Here is an 18,753-nt window from a genome sequence, read left to right as displayed (position 1 = left end):
GGATTATATGCATTACGAAAGTTACAGCATATATATATATATATATATATATATATATATATATATATATATATATATATATATATATATATATAGTATAGTTAGTCCTTCCTCTGTCTTCACACTCAACGGTTGGTCCTTATTTGTGTTTTTAACTGTGATTGTTTTATTGTACTTTACATTGTGTATTTTAATATTGTAGCTTAATTTTATTGTACTAATTAGATATTGTTACTTTTTAGCTTGAAAATTATCACATCATCCTGATTCATATAAATTATTCGAGCCACAAATGGCCATTAATATCTAATTCGCTCTACTTCGGAATTATGAAAATATATTAATTCCGAGGTAGAGCGAATTAGATATTAAAGACATTTGTAGCTCGAATAAAATAATATATATATATATATATATATATAATATATATATATATATATATAAAGAAAATTTGCGGGTATAGACTGACATAGAAAGACCATAAACAGACGGAAGTGGAAAGACATGTCTGAGGCCCTTGTCCTGCGGTGGACTAACAACACCTGATGTTGACGATGATGATTGATACATTATATATATAATATTGTGACTGATTACTAATTGGGTTCATATATATATATTTTTATATGTATATGTATATATATATATATATATATATATATATATATATATGTATGTATGTATATATGTACATATATATATATATATATATATATATATATATATATATATATATATATATATATATATACATATGATATATATATATATATATATATATATATATATATATATCACATGGTTCAAGATAACTTTTCTTTATCTTCAATGCCTTTAGTACCAGTGAAGAGCGATAGAGTAATACATTTAGGTCGTTAGAGATCAAGTTTATAGATTTTTTTTTTTTGGCAAAATTTATCCAAGTTTCAGACACTACCATAATGATTCATTTGCATTTAAGGCAGGGTTGTAAATTTATTGGAGAGCCCAAAGCTCTAGTTTCCTAACGGTATACAATTTTGCATACCTCTGCCCAAATCTAGGTGCAGTAACGTATGATCCAGAACACCACGATATAGTAATGATTAGGTAGTCCCACTCTAGCGACAACTTTGTGACTCAATTGCGTATGTGATTTTGTGACGTCACACAAACTGGTAACAGCAACAATTTGCTGATGAAAACAAGGATAATTGCCTTTATTATACTGAAAAGCAATTTAATAAATATCCCTCCATAGATTTAAGCGGTGAATGCGATTTTGTCGATATGAAATATTGCAGTTCATGTGAATATCGTTATTGGGGAAATCGAATATGTGAAATGGTACACAAATCAGGTTTATTTTTGTGTGAAACTTTTAGAGATGGACAGGATCCTGGAGACTGATGTCATGTGATTTTTTCCACGGTTTTTAAAACTTCCTTGTCTTGTCCCTGTGTGCATTTGGGAAATCGTTGTCAATTGTAAAGTTTTTTCATTTTTAAGTTGTCTGTTGGCACGAGTCCACCTTTCAGTTCATGCGCTTTGTTAATTTTACTTAGAATAATTTTGAGATAAAATTGTGAAACCCAATTTTATCACAAAGTTAAACCGTGTAAATTTTAAAAAATACATGAACTGAAAGGCGGACTCACGCCAACAGACAACTTAAGAAAGAAAATAAACTCTAAAATGGTTGACAGTGCTCACAAGGGAAGACAGGGAAGTTTAAAAAAAAAACAGAAGAAAAAATCCCATGTCAGTCTCTAAAAGTTTCACACGAAAAAACCTTCTTTGTGCAACATTTCGCTTATTCGATTTCTCCAATACCGATATTCACACGAACTACATATTTCAAGTCTAAAATTGAATTCACTGCTTAAATGTATGGAGGGATATTTATTAAATTGCATTTCATGTAACAAAGACAATTCCGTATGTTTACATGAGGAATTTGTTACGTCGAACGGTTTGTGTGACATCACAGATTATGGTCGGTTACATAAAAATACACCGGACCTGAGCATGGGACTACCTGTTGTTTCTGTATCGTAAAGAACACAAACCAGTTTTCACTATTGGTGGTGGATTTCTTAGACATTTTGCATTACAACTACCATTCATAAGTAGACACTGTAACAATAAGAATGTACAGAACCCATGAATAATTAGACACCGGTTACATATAAGTACCTGTTTGGTGTCTGTCCGTGTTAATTTTTGCATCTGTGGAAATTTATATGGTCCAGTCGTCATTTTAACTTGGGAAATATTTATGTCATGATGCTCTAATGCTTAAAATAGCAATTCATAAATCTTCTTGTGTACTTCCAGGCAATTATCGTCATGCTCACGACGTCTTGCTGGTGATGTTTGGAGAACTTCGAAAGCAGAAACTGAAAGTTCCTGCTGATATGACTACAGCTCTTATGCTCCTTCACTCATACACAATTGCTCGTATGCATGTTCGACGTGGTGACCATCTCAAAGCTGCTCGCATGCTTATCAGGGTTGCTAATCACATCTCAAAGTTTCCTGCTCGTGAGTTCCTCCATCTTTTATTCATGTTGATGTAACTAAGTTTTATTCAAGCACACGAATGTATTTGTTAAGAATAGGGAAAATGTTTTAGTACCGTATCATTCAACCACATTTTTATGTGGGGATTTTGGATTGCTATATAGCTTCTGGAACTAAAGTTATACAACAAAGCCTGAACATTATTTCACCAGAAACTAGCCATCAGATCTATTGTGAGATGGTGCCTCACTTTCACGGAATCTGATAACGATGGCCTGCCAGGCTTAATGATTAAGTCCACAATATAGAAACAGCAGGTAGTTCAATGCACCCCAACGCATCAAAGCGACAGATTACGGATGTAAACATAGGGATAATAGCCTTTGTTACACTTTGAAATGTGATTGATAAATATCACTCCTTAGATTTAAGAGGTGAATGCAAATTTGGACATATATGAAATATTGTAATTCATGTGAATGTCGATATTGAAGAAAACGAATAGCGAAATGTTGCACATACAGGTATTTTGTGTGACACTCTTAGAGACTGACGTCATGAGATTTTCCCGGGTTGTTAAAAATCTTTCTTGTCATGTCCTTGTGTGCATTTAGGACCTTGTGGTCAATTGTTTTAAAGTTGATTTACGTTTATAAGTTGTCTGTTGGCGCCATTCCGCCTTTCAGTTCTTGTATTTTGTTAAATTTACATTAATCGTGCTAGACCTTCCACTAAATTAATTTTTGCATTTTTGGTTTTATTAATTTTAACAAATACCTAATTATGAAGCACTACAATAAACCATTTTGAAGTCTACTGTCACAACAACGGTATCACTAAGACGGAAATAAATGGTCACTTCTTATGGGAAATTTTGCCGGTTTACGAAAAAGGCCCGCGAAAATAGCAAAAAAAAATACATACCATTTCTTTTAATAATATCTTTAGTATTCAAATTAAGAACCTTCATCATTAGATTCTTTGATTTCTCAATGTATGAAAGGGGTATTGCCATTTAAACTCCGTACGTTGCCATGGCAACAGCTTTGGCTTAGGGTAGCATGACTTCAGAAAATCACATGCGCAGAAGTGTCCCAAACTCGCCGCTAGAGTGGGGCTACCTTGCCATTTATATATCGTGATTCAGTCTCTCCTACCTGCATTGTATTTGTATATCATGCACCCTCCCAGTTGTTATATGGACGTTTGTATTTCAGTTTTCTCATTTTTCAAGTTTTTAGGTTAACTTTTGTAGGGAAAAAATTCTTTAATTTTCCCTCATAAGGAAGCATTTGCTTTTAATACACTAGAAAGCCAAGAGACCTTGTCTTGTAATATCACATTCTCATCGTACTTCATACAGTCATGGTGAAGTCTCCGGTTACATGATTCTTTTTGTATTGTCCAAAATCTCAGGCGCAGGGTAATGTTGCCATGTAGTGTTGAACTTTTTTTTTTTTTTTTTTTGACAAGTTTGCGGTTTCGCAGCTCGCACTATTTTCCTTATGGTTTTGTGAATATGATCCATTTTATGGATTGATGCAATTTGTAACTTTTGTGATTTGAAGTGTGTGTGTGTGTGCGTGTGTGTGTGTTTTTCTTTTAACTTGAAGCACTGTGTGATAAGACTAGCAGTGTCGTCAATGGCGGCGCTTAACATGCTCCTAGGGCTGGTCAGCTAACTGCCTTTGCAGCATTTCAACAGTAGACCTAATAAGCTCAACAGTCATACCAACATTTTCGAAATAGGAATAGGAATGACAACAAGTTTTCTTTGAATGTTGAAGTTTTAGCCTGTTGCAAAATGATTTATACGCTTAAAAAAATAATCTAAACCTTCTGAGATGTGATCTGTTATTAAAGAATTTATTTGTAGAGATTACCTGTTCTTTGAAGGATAAAAGGTGATAATTTTAATTATATGGAGAAGATAGCTATTAATCGAAATATCCATTGTATTAATGTCAAGGCTTATGGAACACTTGATTTTTAACTGGCTTAAAAAGGGATTTTGACGTAAGGAAAAATCTATTTCTGGGCGATTGGCTCGTGTCGCCAGCGAAATATCCTTTAATCTATTATTTCTAGGGTAAATGTACTAACACATACCAGAGAATAAATAAAATAAAGAAAAAGGTCAGTATAACTGACTCGCTCACCCTCCAAGAGGGTGTCGGTATGAACACTAGGCGAGTGAGACCACTACCACGAGCCAAATACCAATAGAAATCTCCCACAACAAAAACCCTCCATGAGAGGGAGCCGACCCACAGAGTGAGCAGCTCGTACTACTACTACTCCATCCCATGCTGCCGACTGCTGCGCCTCTGGTGGCCATCCTGAAGTTAGCAGACAATCTTGGGCGAAGGGAAGGGTAGGGTGGGATTTCGCTGGCGACACGAGCCAATCGCCCAGAAATAGATTTTTCCTTACGTCAAAATCCCTTTTCTGGGCTCAGCTCGTGTCGCTGCGCGAAATCGTACCAGAGAAATAGCACAAGATTGTAAACAAAAGTAATAAAATAAATCAGAATAGGTCTCAAATAAAAAATAAAGTAAATATAAAAAAGAAATATAATTGCTAAAAAGATACAAATACACAGTGATACAAAATAGAAATATGCTTAAATTACCCTTAATTCTAAACATGTTTCTTATCCTAAGGTAATTTACATATGTACAGAGGTAAATGGCTTACATGTAACAAAATGGTATCTGTGTAAAGGCATGTATCAAAATATAATAGCAATTAGAGTAGTCAAATGAACAAATTAAGCAACAATGATAATATATAAGGAATGCATATGACTTAATATACAAAACCCGTAACCATTATAAATGAGATGTATCCCCTAGCATAAAAATAAGGGGTAACATCCATGAGATCAAAATCCATAATCATCTGTGAGTGTCCCTAGCAAAAACTAAGGGGCACCCACTACATCATCATAAAAGCAGCTAAGACACCAGGTGAATGTAAATGAACACGGTAGGAATAGACGAACTGTTGGGTGAAGCAGGTAGAAAGGAGGACTGAATCTTCTACTACAAATTAACTAGAATCAGGGGAAACTATGTTTCCTGCTGCTACTGCTGAAAATTTCAGAGCTTCCAAGGACTTAAGGTAATGGCGTTTGAACACTGTCGGCGATTTCCATCCGGTATACTTTTTCAACTCATCGAAGTTCATGTGTTGGAAATAATTAATTGAGGTGGCTACTGCCCTAACATCATGTGCTTTCGGGAAAGAGTCAGGATTGGCTTGCTTAATAAAGTACAGGATTTGCTGCCTGATGCCTTTAATGGATAAAGTACCACCTTTTTCCCTCTTAAAGAGGGGGGGGACCCGATGAGGATGAGGAGGTCCTGGACAGAAAGGCTCGTAAGGTTGTAACTGGGCAAAGAGATACATCTTGTGGAAGGGGTAGTACCTTCCAAGGTTCCCACCTCATCAAAGGATCTTCATTCTTTGCTAAAAAGCTACGTTCCGGAGAAAGTAGTACTTCCCCTGTGGGAAGGAATTGAATATGATCCGGATCTCTGGATAAAGCCGACAGTTCTGAAATTCTTGCTCCTGAAGCTAAGCTTAATAAAAACAGGGTTTTCCTTAAGAGCATTATAACGAGCATGTGTCATTGTCGGTTTCTGAAGCCAGTTTTTAGAACATCGTTTAAGAACCATGAAAACTGACGTAGGCCTTACAGAAGGTCTAAGTCTAGCACATGCCTTAGGAATAGACGAGAAGTAGGAATCCGTCAAGTCTATGTTGAACCCAAATTGAAATATCTTTTTCAAGGCTGACTTGTTTGTCGTAATCGTGCTAGCTGCTAAACCTTTTTCAAATAAGGATCTGAAAAAGGATATAGCTGAATTAACTGTCATGATTCTAATATCAGATTCTCTCAGGAAGATTGCTAACTTTTTGACAGCAGCATCGTACTGTCTCAAAGTTGAATCCCTTTTATCGGATTCCAAGAAGAGAATATTCTGAGGGTCAATATTCGCATCTCTTTTTGCCGCAAACTTCATGAAATCCATAAAGTTAGGGTTTTGAGAATCCCTGAGGAAGCGAACACAGTCTTCGTTTGTACTGACTGGGAGAGCTTGGGATTGGGGATCCGAAGAGGACGAAGGCCCAGCTCCAGAATTAGGGGATACCAATTGCTCTTCGGCCAGTCTGGGGCTACTAGAGCCACTTGACCCTTGAACGTCCTGAGTTTGTTTAAAACTTTCATAAGAAGATTCACTGGGGAAAGACATAAATCTTCTTCCAGTTGTTCCAGTCTAGAGCCAGGGCGTCCGTGGCATAGGCCAGAGGGTCCAGGTTGGGGGCTACATAACAGGGAAGTTTGTGATTCGCTTGAGATGCGAAGAGATCCACCTGTAGCCCTGGGACTCTTTGAAGGATCCATTGGAACGAACTGTGTCCAGTGACCATTCCGACTCTAGGGGCACTGATCGGGATAACGCGTCTGCTATGACGTTTCTCACTCCAGCTATGTGAGTGGAGGAGAGATGCCAACTGAACTTGTCTGCCAGGGAGAAGATGGCTACCATCACATGATTTAGATGACGTGACTTGGAGCCTCCTCTGTTTATACAATGTACTACCACTGCGCTGTCCAGAACTAGCTTTATGTGGGAGTACTTTGGTGGGCGCAACCTTTTTAGAGTCAAGAACACTGCCATTGCCTCCAGTACGTTTATATGGAACTGACTGAACTGAAGTGACCAAGTTCCTTGAACCTTTTGGACCTGTGAATACCCTCCCCAACCGCTTAAGGACGCGTCTGTGTGGATGGTAATCCCTGGTGGAGGGAACTGAAGGGGTACTGACACTGACAAATTCTTGACTTTCGCCCACGGCCCCGAAGACGATTCTTTAGAATCAGAGGGACTGAGGATAGTTTGTCCCTGGCCCTGACATTTGCTCGTGAGCGCCAGATTCTGGTTAGGTCTTTCAGTTTGGCTTTCATTAAGACGTTCGTCACTGATGCAAACTGGAGAGAACCCAGGATCCTCTCCTGAGCTCTCCTTGACGCCAGTTTGTGACTTAGAAATTGCTTGACTGACTTCGCTATTTCTTTCCTTTTGGTTGATGGAATCGACAGAGTATGGGAGAATAGATTCCATTGAATGCCCAGCCACTGAAAGTCTGACTCTGGAGTGAGTCTTGACTTGGTCCTGTTTATCTTGAAGCCTAGATATTCCAGGAACTGAATCACTTTCAGTGTAGCTCTGTTGCATTCCTCGACTGTTGAAGCCCAGATCAACCAATCGTCGAGATACGCTACTACCATAATCCCTTGTTATCTGAGTTGTTGCACTACCGCTTCCGCTAGTTTCGTGAACACCCTGGTGCCACGTTGAGTTCGAAGGGAACTACCTTGAAGGAGAATGCCTGGTCTCCTATCTTGAAACCCAGATACGGACGGAAGTGTCTTGCAATAGGGATATGATAGTAGGCGTCTGTAAGATCGATAGAGGTGGTGACGGCCCCACGGGGAAGTAGGTCCGCACCTGTGAGATCGTGAGCATCTTGAACTTGTCGCAGCGGATGGCTAAGTTTAAGCGGGACAAGTCTAAGATTACCCTTCTTTTTTGTGAGCCTTTCTTTGGCACGCTGAACAAGCGACCTTGAAATTTTAATCTCTTGACTCTCGCTATAGCTCCTTTCTGAAGGAGGTCCTCTGCGTACTCTGTCAATTCTTTGGAAGGAAGTTGACGGAAGGTCTGGATGGAGGTGGGTTCGTCAACCAGCTCCAACCCAGGCCTTTTGACACTATGCTCTGAGCCCATTTGCTGAAGTTCCACCGGTGGCGAAAGTGAAAAACAGCCTCCCTCCTACCTGAAGTTCTTCATTGGTTTCGGTAACACCGCCTCGGCCTCCTCTGAAGTGCTTTCCCTGTTAAAGGGGCCTCCCGATCCTCTCCCACGAAAGGAACGCTTACCTCTGCCTCCCTTACCCGAGCGGTCATACTTCTGTGAAGCTTGACTCTCGAAGGCTTGATTGTAAGCTGGAGAGATGGCGTAAGAGGTGGAGGGCTGAGGCTGAGGGGATATCACATAAATTGGCTGTGATTGAGCCTTAGAGGTGGAAGGTTTGGGCTGTTTTGCACTAAGGGCACCGCTGGAACTTGCTGAGGAAAGCGTGGCTGCTTTTTCTGGTAAGGATGGAAACGCCTAGGTTTCCTCTGTCCCTTACCTTTAGGTGTTAGGTCTTGTCTCCTCTTAGCCGTAAGGCCCCAACGGTCCTTAAGGCTCTGGTTCAGCCTCGTAGCCTCTGACTGGACTTCCTTCACCATAGCTTCTGGGAAGAGATCTGCTCCCCAGATGTTAGACGAGAGTAACCTATTCGGCTCATGTCGAATGGTTGCCTCTTGTAGGACATGCTTCCTACAATTCGTTCTAGCAGTGGCAAACTCAAACATATCCGACTGTACCGTTTGAGTCAGGGCTTTGGTCATGAGCTTAAAAAGCGGTTCTGAGCCATAAGCTATGGTTGCTACCTCGGACATAGCCATAGAGTTAATTGATCTGGCTAATCGCGATTTCGCGTCAAATTCAGCCTGAATAAGGCCATCTGGGAGCCTGGGTAGCTTTTCACCAAACTGCTCCATAGCACAGTCCGGTTTGAGTTTGCCAGCTGAGAAGGTGTTTGGCAAGTCCTCCCACAATTCTCCGGCTGAGGGGAGCAACGGAGATGTGGGATCTGCTTCCTTCAATTGAGGCATGGGTTCCCCCTTCTGGGCCGCTGGGATGGTAGACCTCGCGATCTTTGTCAGGAACGGGAGCGGGGTACTCTCATCCATTGTGAAAATGGTAAAGGGACTCTTGAAAGGTTGTATCCTGGTATTAGAACAATCCATGTCCTCTAAACATCTGAGCCATTCTCTCTGAGCCTGGTCTCGTGAATAGAGGACTGTCCTCCTTTGGTACCCTATCATCCCGAACCATGCTGAAGCTGTAAGCCTTGCGTAGCCTATGAACGGAGGCTGGAGGTCTTCCGGGAAGAACTCGAAGTCCTCTATCCTTCGAGTTCCGAATTCCGGTATGGAAATGAGACCGTCTTGGAAGGGGGCGTATACGCTACTCTCCATGGATTGTTCATCGAGAACGGAGGTAGCGAGTCATACGGAGGAAGCTGAGTTCCACTCGTATTGGAAAGTGGAGGAGAGGCTAGAGGGGCTTCTCTCAGTCCGGCTATAATGGAGTCTTGGGAAGTAATCCTATCCGACAGACGAGAGATCATTTGTTCCATGCTACTCTTTAGGGACCCAACCAGGTCGCCCACCTGTTGCAACAGGCCAGCATTGGAGTCCAAGGCCGAGCTGCTCCGGAGGTGGAGGGGTGGCTCTGAATCGGAACCAAGGGTAGCGGAACTGGTGACCCTGCCGGGGTGCGAGATCTCACTCTGGAGGATTTACTCCTCGAGGACTTAGAGCCGGAGCTAGAAGCTTTAGACCTGTCTGCTCCGGGATTCGCAGCCGGTAGACTTACGTGAGGAGGATGACGCCGAAGTCGACTTCTTAGACGACGACGACGTCTTAGTCAAGGATTTCACTGCTTGACCTTTGACCTTAGGTCTAACCGAAGCGTCAGGAGGAGTATATAATTCATCACCTGTAAAGCCTTGGAAGGATGGAGAGGTTGCAGGAGTAGAAGAAACAGTTACACCCAAGGGTGACCCTTGGGTGTCCACCCTACTTACCTCGACCAACAGGTCGTCTACACCTACCATAGGTTCCACATTAATATCTAGAGTCGCGACGTCCGTGGAGATATCCTGGTCTTGATCAGTTAATGAGGCAGCCAGCTGTTGTTGGATGAAGGCGATAGTAGGGGCCGCCTCTACTGGGTCGACGTATCCTGTCGCCTTGCCTCCGGGGAAGATTAACAGCGCCAACCGCTTCTCCAAGATGTAGGGCATACCCTTGGCGGCGTTCTTCCCAAAACCGCCGACCCAGGCCCGCAGGGTTGCCAGTGCGGTATCCTTCACTGCCGGCGCCTGGAAGAGAGGGCGTAGATTAGATTTAAGAATCACTTAAAACTAAAACTTAAAATATAACTTAAACTTAGATGCCTTAAGTTAAAGTGGATGATGAAAACTTAAGCACTAAAACAGAAGCGGAGCAGCTACCGGAGATGGGATACTCACCCCTTCTAAAAGCTGGCTCACCAGATCGTAACATATGGTACACGTCTCATGGTACCAGACCTGGATGTCCCCGTGCAGCGTCGCGCATGGAGCATGGGACCTGGCAAACTTCGTGTCCACATGGGTCCTGAAGTGTGGCGGCGCATCCCGGATGCTCACAGTTGGTGGCCTGTAAGTGGGAAGATACATGAGTATCTTAAAGAATAACACTTACAGGCTAAGGGACAGAGAACTCCGTTGCATGCCGGAGCTCGGAAAAAATTTTGGGCATAACCCCCCCCTGCCTCGCCTGAATAGGCTATAATCCCGGAGATATCCGGTAAGACATGTAAGGGAGGGGGGGAAAAGGTTTAAGGTACTTAAGATAAACTTATAGTTAATCTAATAACGCTTAAACCTAAAACTCAAACGAACCGGACCAAGTCCAGTGCGTAGCGGAGTTTTAGTAACTCAGCAATGCGGTAAGGTTAGCAGGGACCCACTGTATGTTCCGGTCCACTCTACTGGGTGGACTAACGTCTTCCCGCTGGATGCCAGGACTCCGATCAGGAAAGGAGTCCTAGCAAGGTCGGGAAGAGCGAGGAGACATACAGGCTCGAGCGAACCGGAGCGACAAGGAAGCAACGGATGGGGGGAAAGGAACCAGTACCCCCCACACATCACCACCGGCCGGACCGAGAAGCCGGAGAGTTCGCGTCCAGTCCGGCTCTGCCCCGTCTCCCTTGCCCCTCCGCCTCGGGGGAGCGCGGGAGTCGCGCTCGGGCATGTGGCCCGAGCGTGGGCAGACCGACCCACCCTCCCCCGACTCTATGGGGAAGAGCGGAGGAGGGGGGGGAAGGGGACTGGGCAGGCGTCTGGCTGTCTCGTGGAAGCGCGTAGTGACCACGAGGCGGTAAGACTAAAATAAGACAACTAAGCCTAGGACCAACCAACTGATCAGAGAGATGCTATCGGGAAGCAACTGAACTGAAAAGCGGTAGCATGGAGACCTACTGGGCCAAAACCGACTGATCAGAGAGATGCTATAGGGAAGCAACCGAACTGATGAGCGGTAGCATAGGCTCAAGGAGCCAGGACCTAGGCTAAGCCAGACGCCTAACTAACCTAGCCACCACAAAATACATGGTATAATAAAATAAAATAAAAGAAAGAAAACAATATAGTAGGAGAAAAAATCCAGGTAGTGTACGACTAACCCGAAGGAAAGTCTACCACTCAAAGCTAGTCAGAGGCCGATACTAAGAGCCGGGACTAGGGTCTGGAAAGAAGAAGCTCATAAGGTAAAAGACATGCATGCATGACAAACCTGAGTAGACAGTACCCTAAGTAAAATGGATAATAAATATAGAGCGTATATAGAAAAGGGGATGTTCTAGGTATGGGAGACCGAGAACGAACCCACCACGCGGCAGAACCATGCTGCCATGCTTCCGACCCCGAGTTCGTATTTATACCTAAAAAACGGCAAATACTGACTGAGGGCCGGAAAAAACCAACTAACCATAAATACTGAGTACTTAACTTAGCTGCTGCAATAGCTGCACGCTCCATCATAGATAAATCCAACGAAAGGGCACAAAAAACACAGAGAGAAAAATATCAGTGTGACTCGTGTGCGCTAACTGAAAAGGATGGCCACCAGAGGCGCAGCAGTCGGCAGCATGGGATGGAGTAGTAGTAGTACGAGCTGCTCACTCTGTGGGTCGGCTCTCCTCATGGAGGGTTTTTGTTGTGGGAGATTTCTATTGGTATTTGGCTCGTGGTAGTGGTCTCACTCGCCTAGTGTTCATACCGACACCCTCTTGGAGGGTGAGCGAGTCAGTTATACTGACCTTTTTCCTTTATTTTATTTATTCTCTGGTATGTGTTAGTACATTTACCCTAGAAATAATAGATTAAAGGATATTTCGCGCAGCGACACGAGCTGAGCCCAGAAATATTTTTTTCTTAAAAGTCTTTCTGCTCGCTTTTGATATTTAATTTATTCATTCATAAGGTAACGTGAAATGCAAGAATGTGTAGAAATTGTTAATATAGCGATGTGAATGCTAAGTGTGATGGATTTATAGTAAGCAAAGAAATGCAACACACCTAGGCCTAGAAACAAAATCTTGATTTTTACGATCGAATAATCGCATAGGCGAAAATACGCCAGTAAGCCATAATTTTTGAAGTGATTAAGAAATGTAACTTGAATAATTTTATTTTCATGAAAATTGAAATATTCCTCTTAACAAATATAAAATAAACTTGTAGACCTATGTTCTGGGTGGTTCGTGTTACACTGCAGCTCTAATGGTTGTGTCAGATATGCTCTGCACACCCGTTGTCATTGGTGGATGCCTCTTAGATGCTCTCAACAATTTTGCATTTACTTAAAAAATTTTCAGCATTGAGGCGTAAAAACAATCAATTTGGACTATTTAAAATTTTATGGTTTCATTGGAAGCATTATTAATGTTATGAAAGTTTTTTTTTTCATTATTCTAACATTTGACCTAAGGTTTGACAATGACTTTTTTTATGAATGCATTAGGGATGAGTGAACAAATGTTTTTGGAAATGTTTTGTCACTTTTTCCAAAATTTGGCTGCACGTAATATTTTCTTACAGTTTTGAAGTATATAACAGATTTCCCTCCTATGAAACATCATAATCTTTTTGTGTGAAGTAATCATGTTTTTGCATTGAAATCATAGATAAATATGGAGCATATTAGGTTGCCAGTGTATAGAGCCACATGGCAGGCCTAACTTCAAAATCTCCTTTCTCCATGATGACTAACACGAGAGGCAAAACCAGGCGGTCGAGAAAAATCAAATTCTCTTGCACGTTCTTTTATTGTCACATTTCATGTATTGTTATAATTCTGAGGGCGGTGTTCATCATGAAACTACCCCGGCAGGCAGTAGCAGCCATGCCTCCACCATGCCCATAGATGAGTCCGTGGTAATGGACTATGAAATTCACACAGCCCACAAAGCAGCAGACCGCTCACAGCCAGCAGTCAGCAGCAGCAGCAAGCAGCACCCATGTTTGCACCAAGCAGACTTTCAGACACAGAATCAGACAGCAATCCAGACAAGCCAGCAACCCCCATACACATAAGACGTTTCTCCAGACATCTAAACAAAAGAAACAAGAACCGGTAGAGGGCTTGCTTTTCCCACTGGAGATTTAAGGAACATGGCTAGAAAGGACAACAAAAACTGCCTATACTAAAAGAAAACACGCAGTACAGTCGCACACACAAACCATCCATACTAACGTAAGCGGTGTTTCTTCCAGGCACAAAAGAAAAGAACAAACATGCTTCTTAAAAGATGAAAGAGCTGACATTGAGATCTGAGTGGACACTGGAGCATACAGATCATTCATCCCAGCCAGCCCTAGCGAATGACTCATCCCCGCTCCCCCCACCAACCTCCACATATTGACAGCTAACGGAGTATCACTGACAATGACTGGAAGGCAGAAGATGAAAATTGCTTTTGACTGGAAAGACTACAACTGATCTTTCACCTCAGCAGACATGACAATGGGTTTATTAGGAGCAGATTTCCCAACAGCACACAACCTACTAGTCGACATTGCAGCAAAACAGCTGGACCCCAAAAGAAAAAACAGAAATTATCTCCTTAAAAGAAGGGCAGATGCATAACAAAAGCACCAACAAGTCAACGAGAAGAAAGAATATTCCCCATCGCACTGATACCCCACCATCAGAGATAAGAGATACTACGAGAATACGAAGACAAATTCAAAGATGACTTGAGGCCCCTAACAAAACCACCAAAGCGCACCATTCAGTACTACATAGAGACTGAAGGTACCCCGATCCACTCATGATTCAGACAGCTGGCCCCAGAGAAGCTCACCTACATGAAGACGATATTCAGAGATGGAAGAAGCTGGAATATGCCATAAAGCCCTCAGCTCATGGGCCTCACCCCTACAAATGGTACCGAAATCAGATTGAAAACATGGTGCCCCTGCAGAGATTACCGATGGCTGAATGTAAAAACAAAACTGAACAGATACCCACTACTAAGTAAAGCAGACATAATAAATCAAATGAATGGAGCAAGAATATTCATAAAAACAGATCTGGTAAAAGGGTATTTCCAAGACCCGGTAGCAAAAGAAGACACAGAGAAGACTACATTCATCACCCCATTCTGCACCTATACATTTAACTACAGTTGTTTTGGCCTCTGTAACTCAGGGTTAACATTCCAAAGATTGATGAACGAGCTGATCGGGGACCTTCCATTCTGCATGGTATATGTTAGCAACAATTGATCTTCAGTCCAAACTTAAAACAATACCTCAAAGATGTGAAAAAATTGTTACAAAGACTGAAAGAAAACAGACTTGTAGTGTGAGAAGACAAGTGTGAATGGGCAAAGAAAAGGTGAGTTTTTGGGACACCAAGTTAGCCCAAAAGGCATTAAACCTATGCCAGAGAAAGTGAAAGCAACAACAGACTTTCCCCAAACCAACAACAGTGTAATCAGTGCAAGAATTTTCAGGTTTAATAAATTAATACTGCGTATTCATACCAAACATTGCAAAATTAATTAACTCCATATATGAATGTCTTCACAAAGTCAGCAGATGCATTGTCAGTGTGACAACAATGGCGCCTGTCAGCAATGGCTGAGTACTCCATCAAGTACCTGAAGGGTTCAGCAAAACATCACGGTGGACGTCCTATCAAGAATTGTGTTACACCATCCAGCTCAGGGTAGCCTTTCTTGATATAGTGGAAGCATAGAAGAACGAGGGCCTGCAGTTACTGTGGCGGATCGAACCCGCCTTCACATGAAGTGCTGATCAACAGCAGAACGACGACTGTCACGTGCAAGAAAAGCACCGGACATCCTCATCCATACATCCCAGAGGGGCTAAAAATCGGAGCTTTCATTCTCGCCCACAACCTATTGTTATGGCCTCTAAGAGAGGTCCGCTTCAGGTTCGATATGAAATAAATAAAAAAAAATATTTCAACACCAACAGTTGAAACTGGGGATACGAAAATAGAAAGAAACACTAACACAACAAAGGTTTATTTACAAGCTTACTAACAAAGGTAAATGCAGAATGGTATCTCCTATTTACATAAAAAAGATAGAATTTTAAACTGCATGAACTGGGGGAACAGCGAGGTAATTCAAATACTTGCTGGCAGGTTTAGTGACTCGAAGCGATGGCTTCACAAAAGGAGAATGGCGATTGCTCACGTCCTCTTGACTCCATATTGCAGAAAATAAAGTCTACTCTCGATACTTGAAAGTCAAGAACTCCCCAAAACCTCTAGCAGGACATATTCTTCTTTGAAGTCTGCTCAACGTCGAGATAACACGGTCGTTCACTCCTGAAGACGACTAGACCAGTATCCAACCAACTCTCGAGCAACTTTTCCTCTGATCCTTCGTCGGTCCCTTTCTCTCTTATCTCTCACGGATGATCTCTGCTGCTGCTGATCTGTCACTGATAATCTGATCTGTGGCCTTTACTGAGGATATCACTCTGTGACTAACTGGTGATCTGTCTCTCTCTGACGATCTCTGCTTCGTCCGTCGTATTTATACGGCACTCTGGGGGCGGAGCCTACGGCAAGTGTCACAGACTCCCAAGTTTACCGGAACTTCTTAGATGAATCTAGACGAGGCATTGCATCATATTTCGCTGTGTTTCTCCCGACACTTAGGCGCATGTTGCGCTCCACAACACGCCCGAAGATTCCAGAACAACCACGAGAACAGGCGCCTCCAACACGGACGCGAAAGCCTCCTTGCTGCCGAACTTCTTGAAAATGCGTTTTCCTTTCCTTTAACTTCCTTTGCTATGAAGTAATTACCATCACACACCCCCCCAAAAGAGAAAAAAAATGAAATCAACTGATTTTATTTTTTCTAAAGAGGAACAAGAATTAAACAGCAGGGAACAATTCTGCATAAAGCTTTAATCCAGTCAAACACGCACGCTTCTCAACACACACACACACACACTCACTCGTGTGATAACAGAAAACAGTTATTAGGCTACTCATTCTGAGAAATCTCTAGAGGCTACTAACTATAACATTATCCTTCTCTCTTACTTTTTCCGTTTTCTGAACTCTGATTAAAACTTATAAATACTAAAACACCTCTTGTGTTTTCTCAAAACTAATTTCTCTTTCTGGGACACAGTTACCAAGGACACGGGTGGCGACCAAGGTACAGGGAGTTCTTTATAATTCTGAAGCAAATTTACATGTATTGACTTTGCTCTACTCTTACCCACATTAATTCTATAATACACATTTCCCCTCTTCTCTAAAATTGGAAAAGGAGTTTCGAACTCATAAGGTAAATAGGGACTTTCTCTCGAGACTAGTACTAAAACTTTATCGCTTACACACAAACTTCTCTCTTTTGCTTTAAGATCATGTTTTCCTTTAATTTCCCCTTGACTTCCTCTCGCGTTTTCTTTTGCTAAGTGCCAAGCGCTTCCGTTCTCCTCCGCTAGCTGCCAAACATCTCTTAGATTGTTTTTATAATATTCAAGATTAGTTATGCAATCATCTCTACCCTTACTTCTTGGCAAAGTTCCGAGCATATTGATAAATACATTCTCAAAAGATTCGCCTACTGAAGGAATATTACACAACTGTACTCTAGGAATTACTTGAATCGGTTTCCCGGCAATTTGATATTCATGACAGGTTAAAGCATACCTCTTCACGTCATTTTTCATCTTAGGCTAAAAGTACGCCCTACGAATACACATGAAAGTTTTTTATTTACTCCCAAATGTCCTTGCTCATCATGTGCTAACTTCAAAACTAGCTCACGAAGCTTCCTAGGAACCACTAATTTTTCTGTGATTCCCCCTTCACTACCTGACTTAGGATGAACATGACACAAAACTTCGTCCTTTACACAAAATGTTTCCTTACACACATCATCGAGATCATCATCCAGCTCACATTCAAAAATTCGGGTTAGTGTCTCATCCTCTCTCTGCAACTTGACTAGCTCATCCTTATCCAAAATGTTAGAGCCTAATTCATCACCATAACTAGGACTAGACACCTGTACATTTACTACGTTACTCTCGACAGCTACGCCTTCCGTTTGGCTATCACTGTCAACATCGATAGAGTCCGGTCTCTCAGCCACACTCATGCCAAGATCAACCTCGCTACCTCTATCACACTCGTTCGAATCCACAAACTTACTCACGTTCGAATCCACGAACTCACACTCTTTCGAATCCACGAACTTACTCTCGTTCGAATCCACGAACTTACTCTCGTTCGAATCCACGATCTTACTCTCGTTCGAATCAACGAAATTATTATGACCGTAGTCTATGTCTGTATCTAAACCCGACCTAGTTACTACCATTTCAGGCACTGGAATATTCCTCAGAACATGATTCACATTCTTGGATAAAGCTAAGTCATTACTGACAATAATGTCAACGCCTTCGATGGGCAAACTGTCCGCAACTGCAAGTTTTACTTCTCCTGACAACTACCTGACTTTCTAAATTCACCTTCAACAACAAAGGTCAAAGAACACAAATGTTAGGAAATCCACCTAACATGACTTTCTCTTCCATATTGATTTCTGCCCTGTTCGGCACACTTTCCTAATCAGTGAAACAGCAGCTCCTGTGTCTCGAAGCAAGACTACTTCTCTCGAATCTACTCCTCCAAGAGAGGAATCTACGCCTTCTGACAGAATTCACCAAACATTTTCCTAGTTTCTCTCATCACATCATTCCTACTTGATGAAAAGTTAACTAGAGATAATGGTTTCTTACCGTCCTCCTTTCTACTGTACAATTTCTCGCTAAATGCTCTTTCTCATTACATCGGAAACAAGTTAATTCTGAGCCACTAGATGCCATTTTACCCTTACAAACCTTAGACGTATGACCAGATTTTCCGCATGTATAACAGGAATAGTCACTTTTACTCTCATTGCTACTACTAGGACTGAAACCTTTACTGCTTTGTACTCTACCAGACGAAGGATAATTTTGTTTCTTACTAACTCTCAAATTATGAGTTAGACTATATTCGTCAGCTAGCCTAGT

At 41.8% G+C, this 18,753-nt stretch overlaps 2 protein-coding genes across 2 annotated transcripts in view; one reads left to right on the top strand and one right to left on the bottom strand.

Annotated features, from left to right (window-relative positions):
• LOC135216210 (WD repeat-containing protein 19-like) overlaps positions 1 to 2,238 on the bottom strand; it is a 54,863-nt gene extending 52,625 nt beyond the window's left edge. The window contains exon 1 of the mRNA XM_064251345.1: positions 2,166 to 2,238. Coding sequence (XP_064107415.1) covers positions 2,166 to 2,238 — 73 coding nt within the window. The remainder of the gene's footprint in view (positions 1 to 2,165) is intronic.
• Positions 1 to 18,753, top strand: part of LOC135216338 (WD repeat-containing protein 19-like) — a 927,827-nt gene that overhangs the window by 863,551 nt on the left and 45,523 nt on the right. Inside the window, 1 exon segment of the mRNA XM_064251544.1 lies at positions 2,317 to 2,523. Within this exon segment, the coding sequence (XP_064107614.1) occupies positions 2,317 to 2,523 (207 nt within the window).

The sequence above is a fragment of the Macrobrachium nipponense genome, chromosome 6 (genome assembly GCF_015104395.2).
Source record: "Macrobrachium nipponense isolate FS-2020 chromosome 6, ASM1510439v2, whole genome shotgun sequence".
NCBI classification, from domain to species: domain Eukaryota; kingdom Metazoa; phylum Arthropoda; class Malacostraca; order Decapoda; family Palaemonidae; genus Macrobrachium; species Macrobrachium nipponense.
Note: the sequence above shows the minus strand (reverse complement) of the source record. Positions and strands in the feature narration are given on the sequence as shown.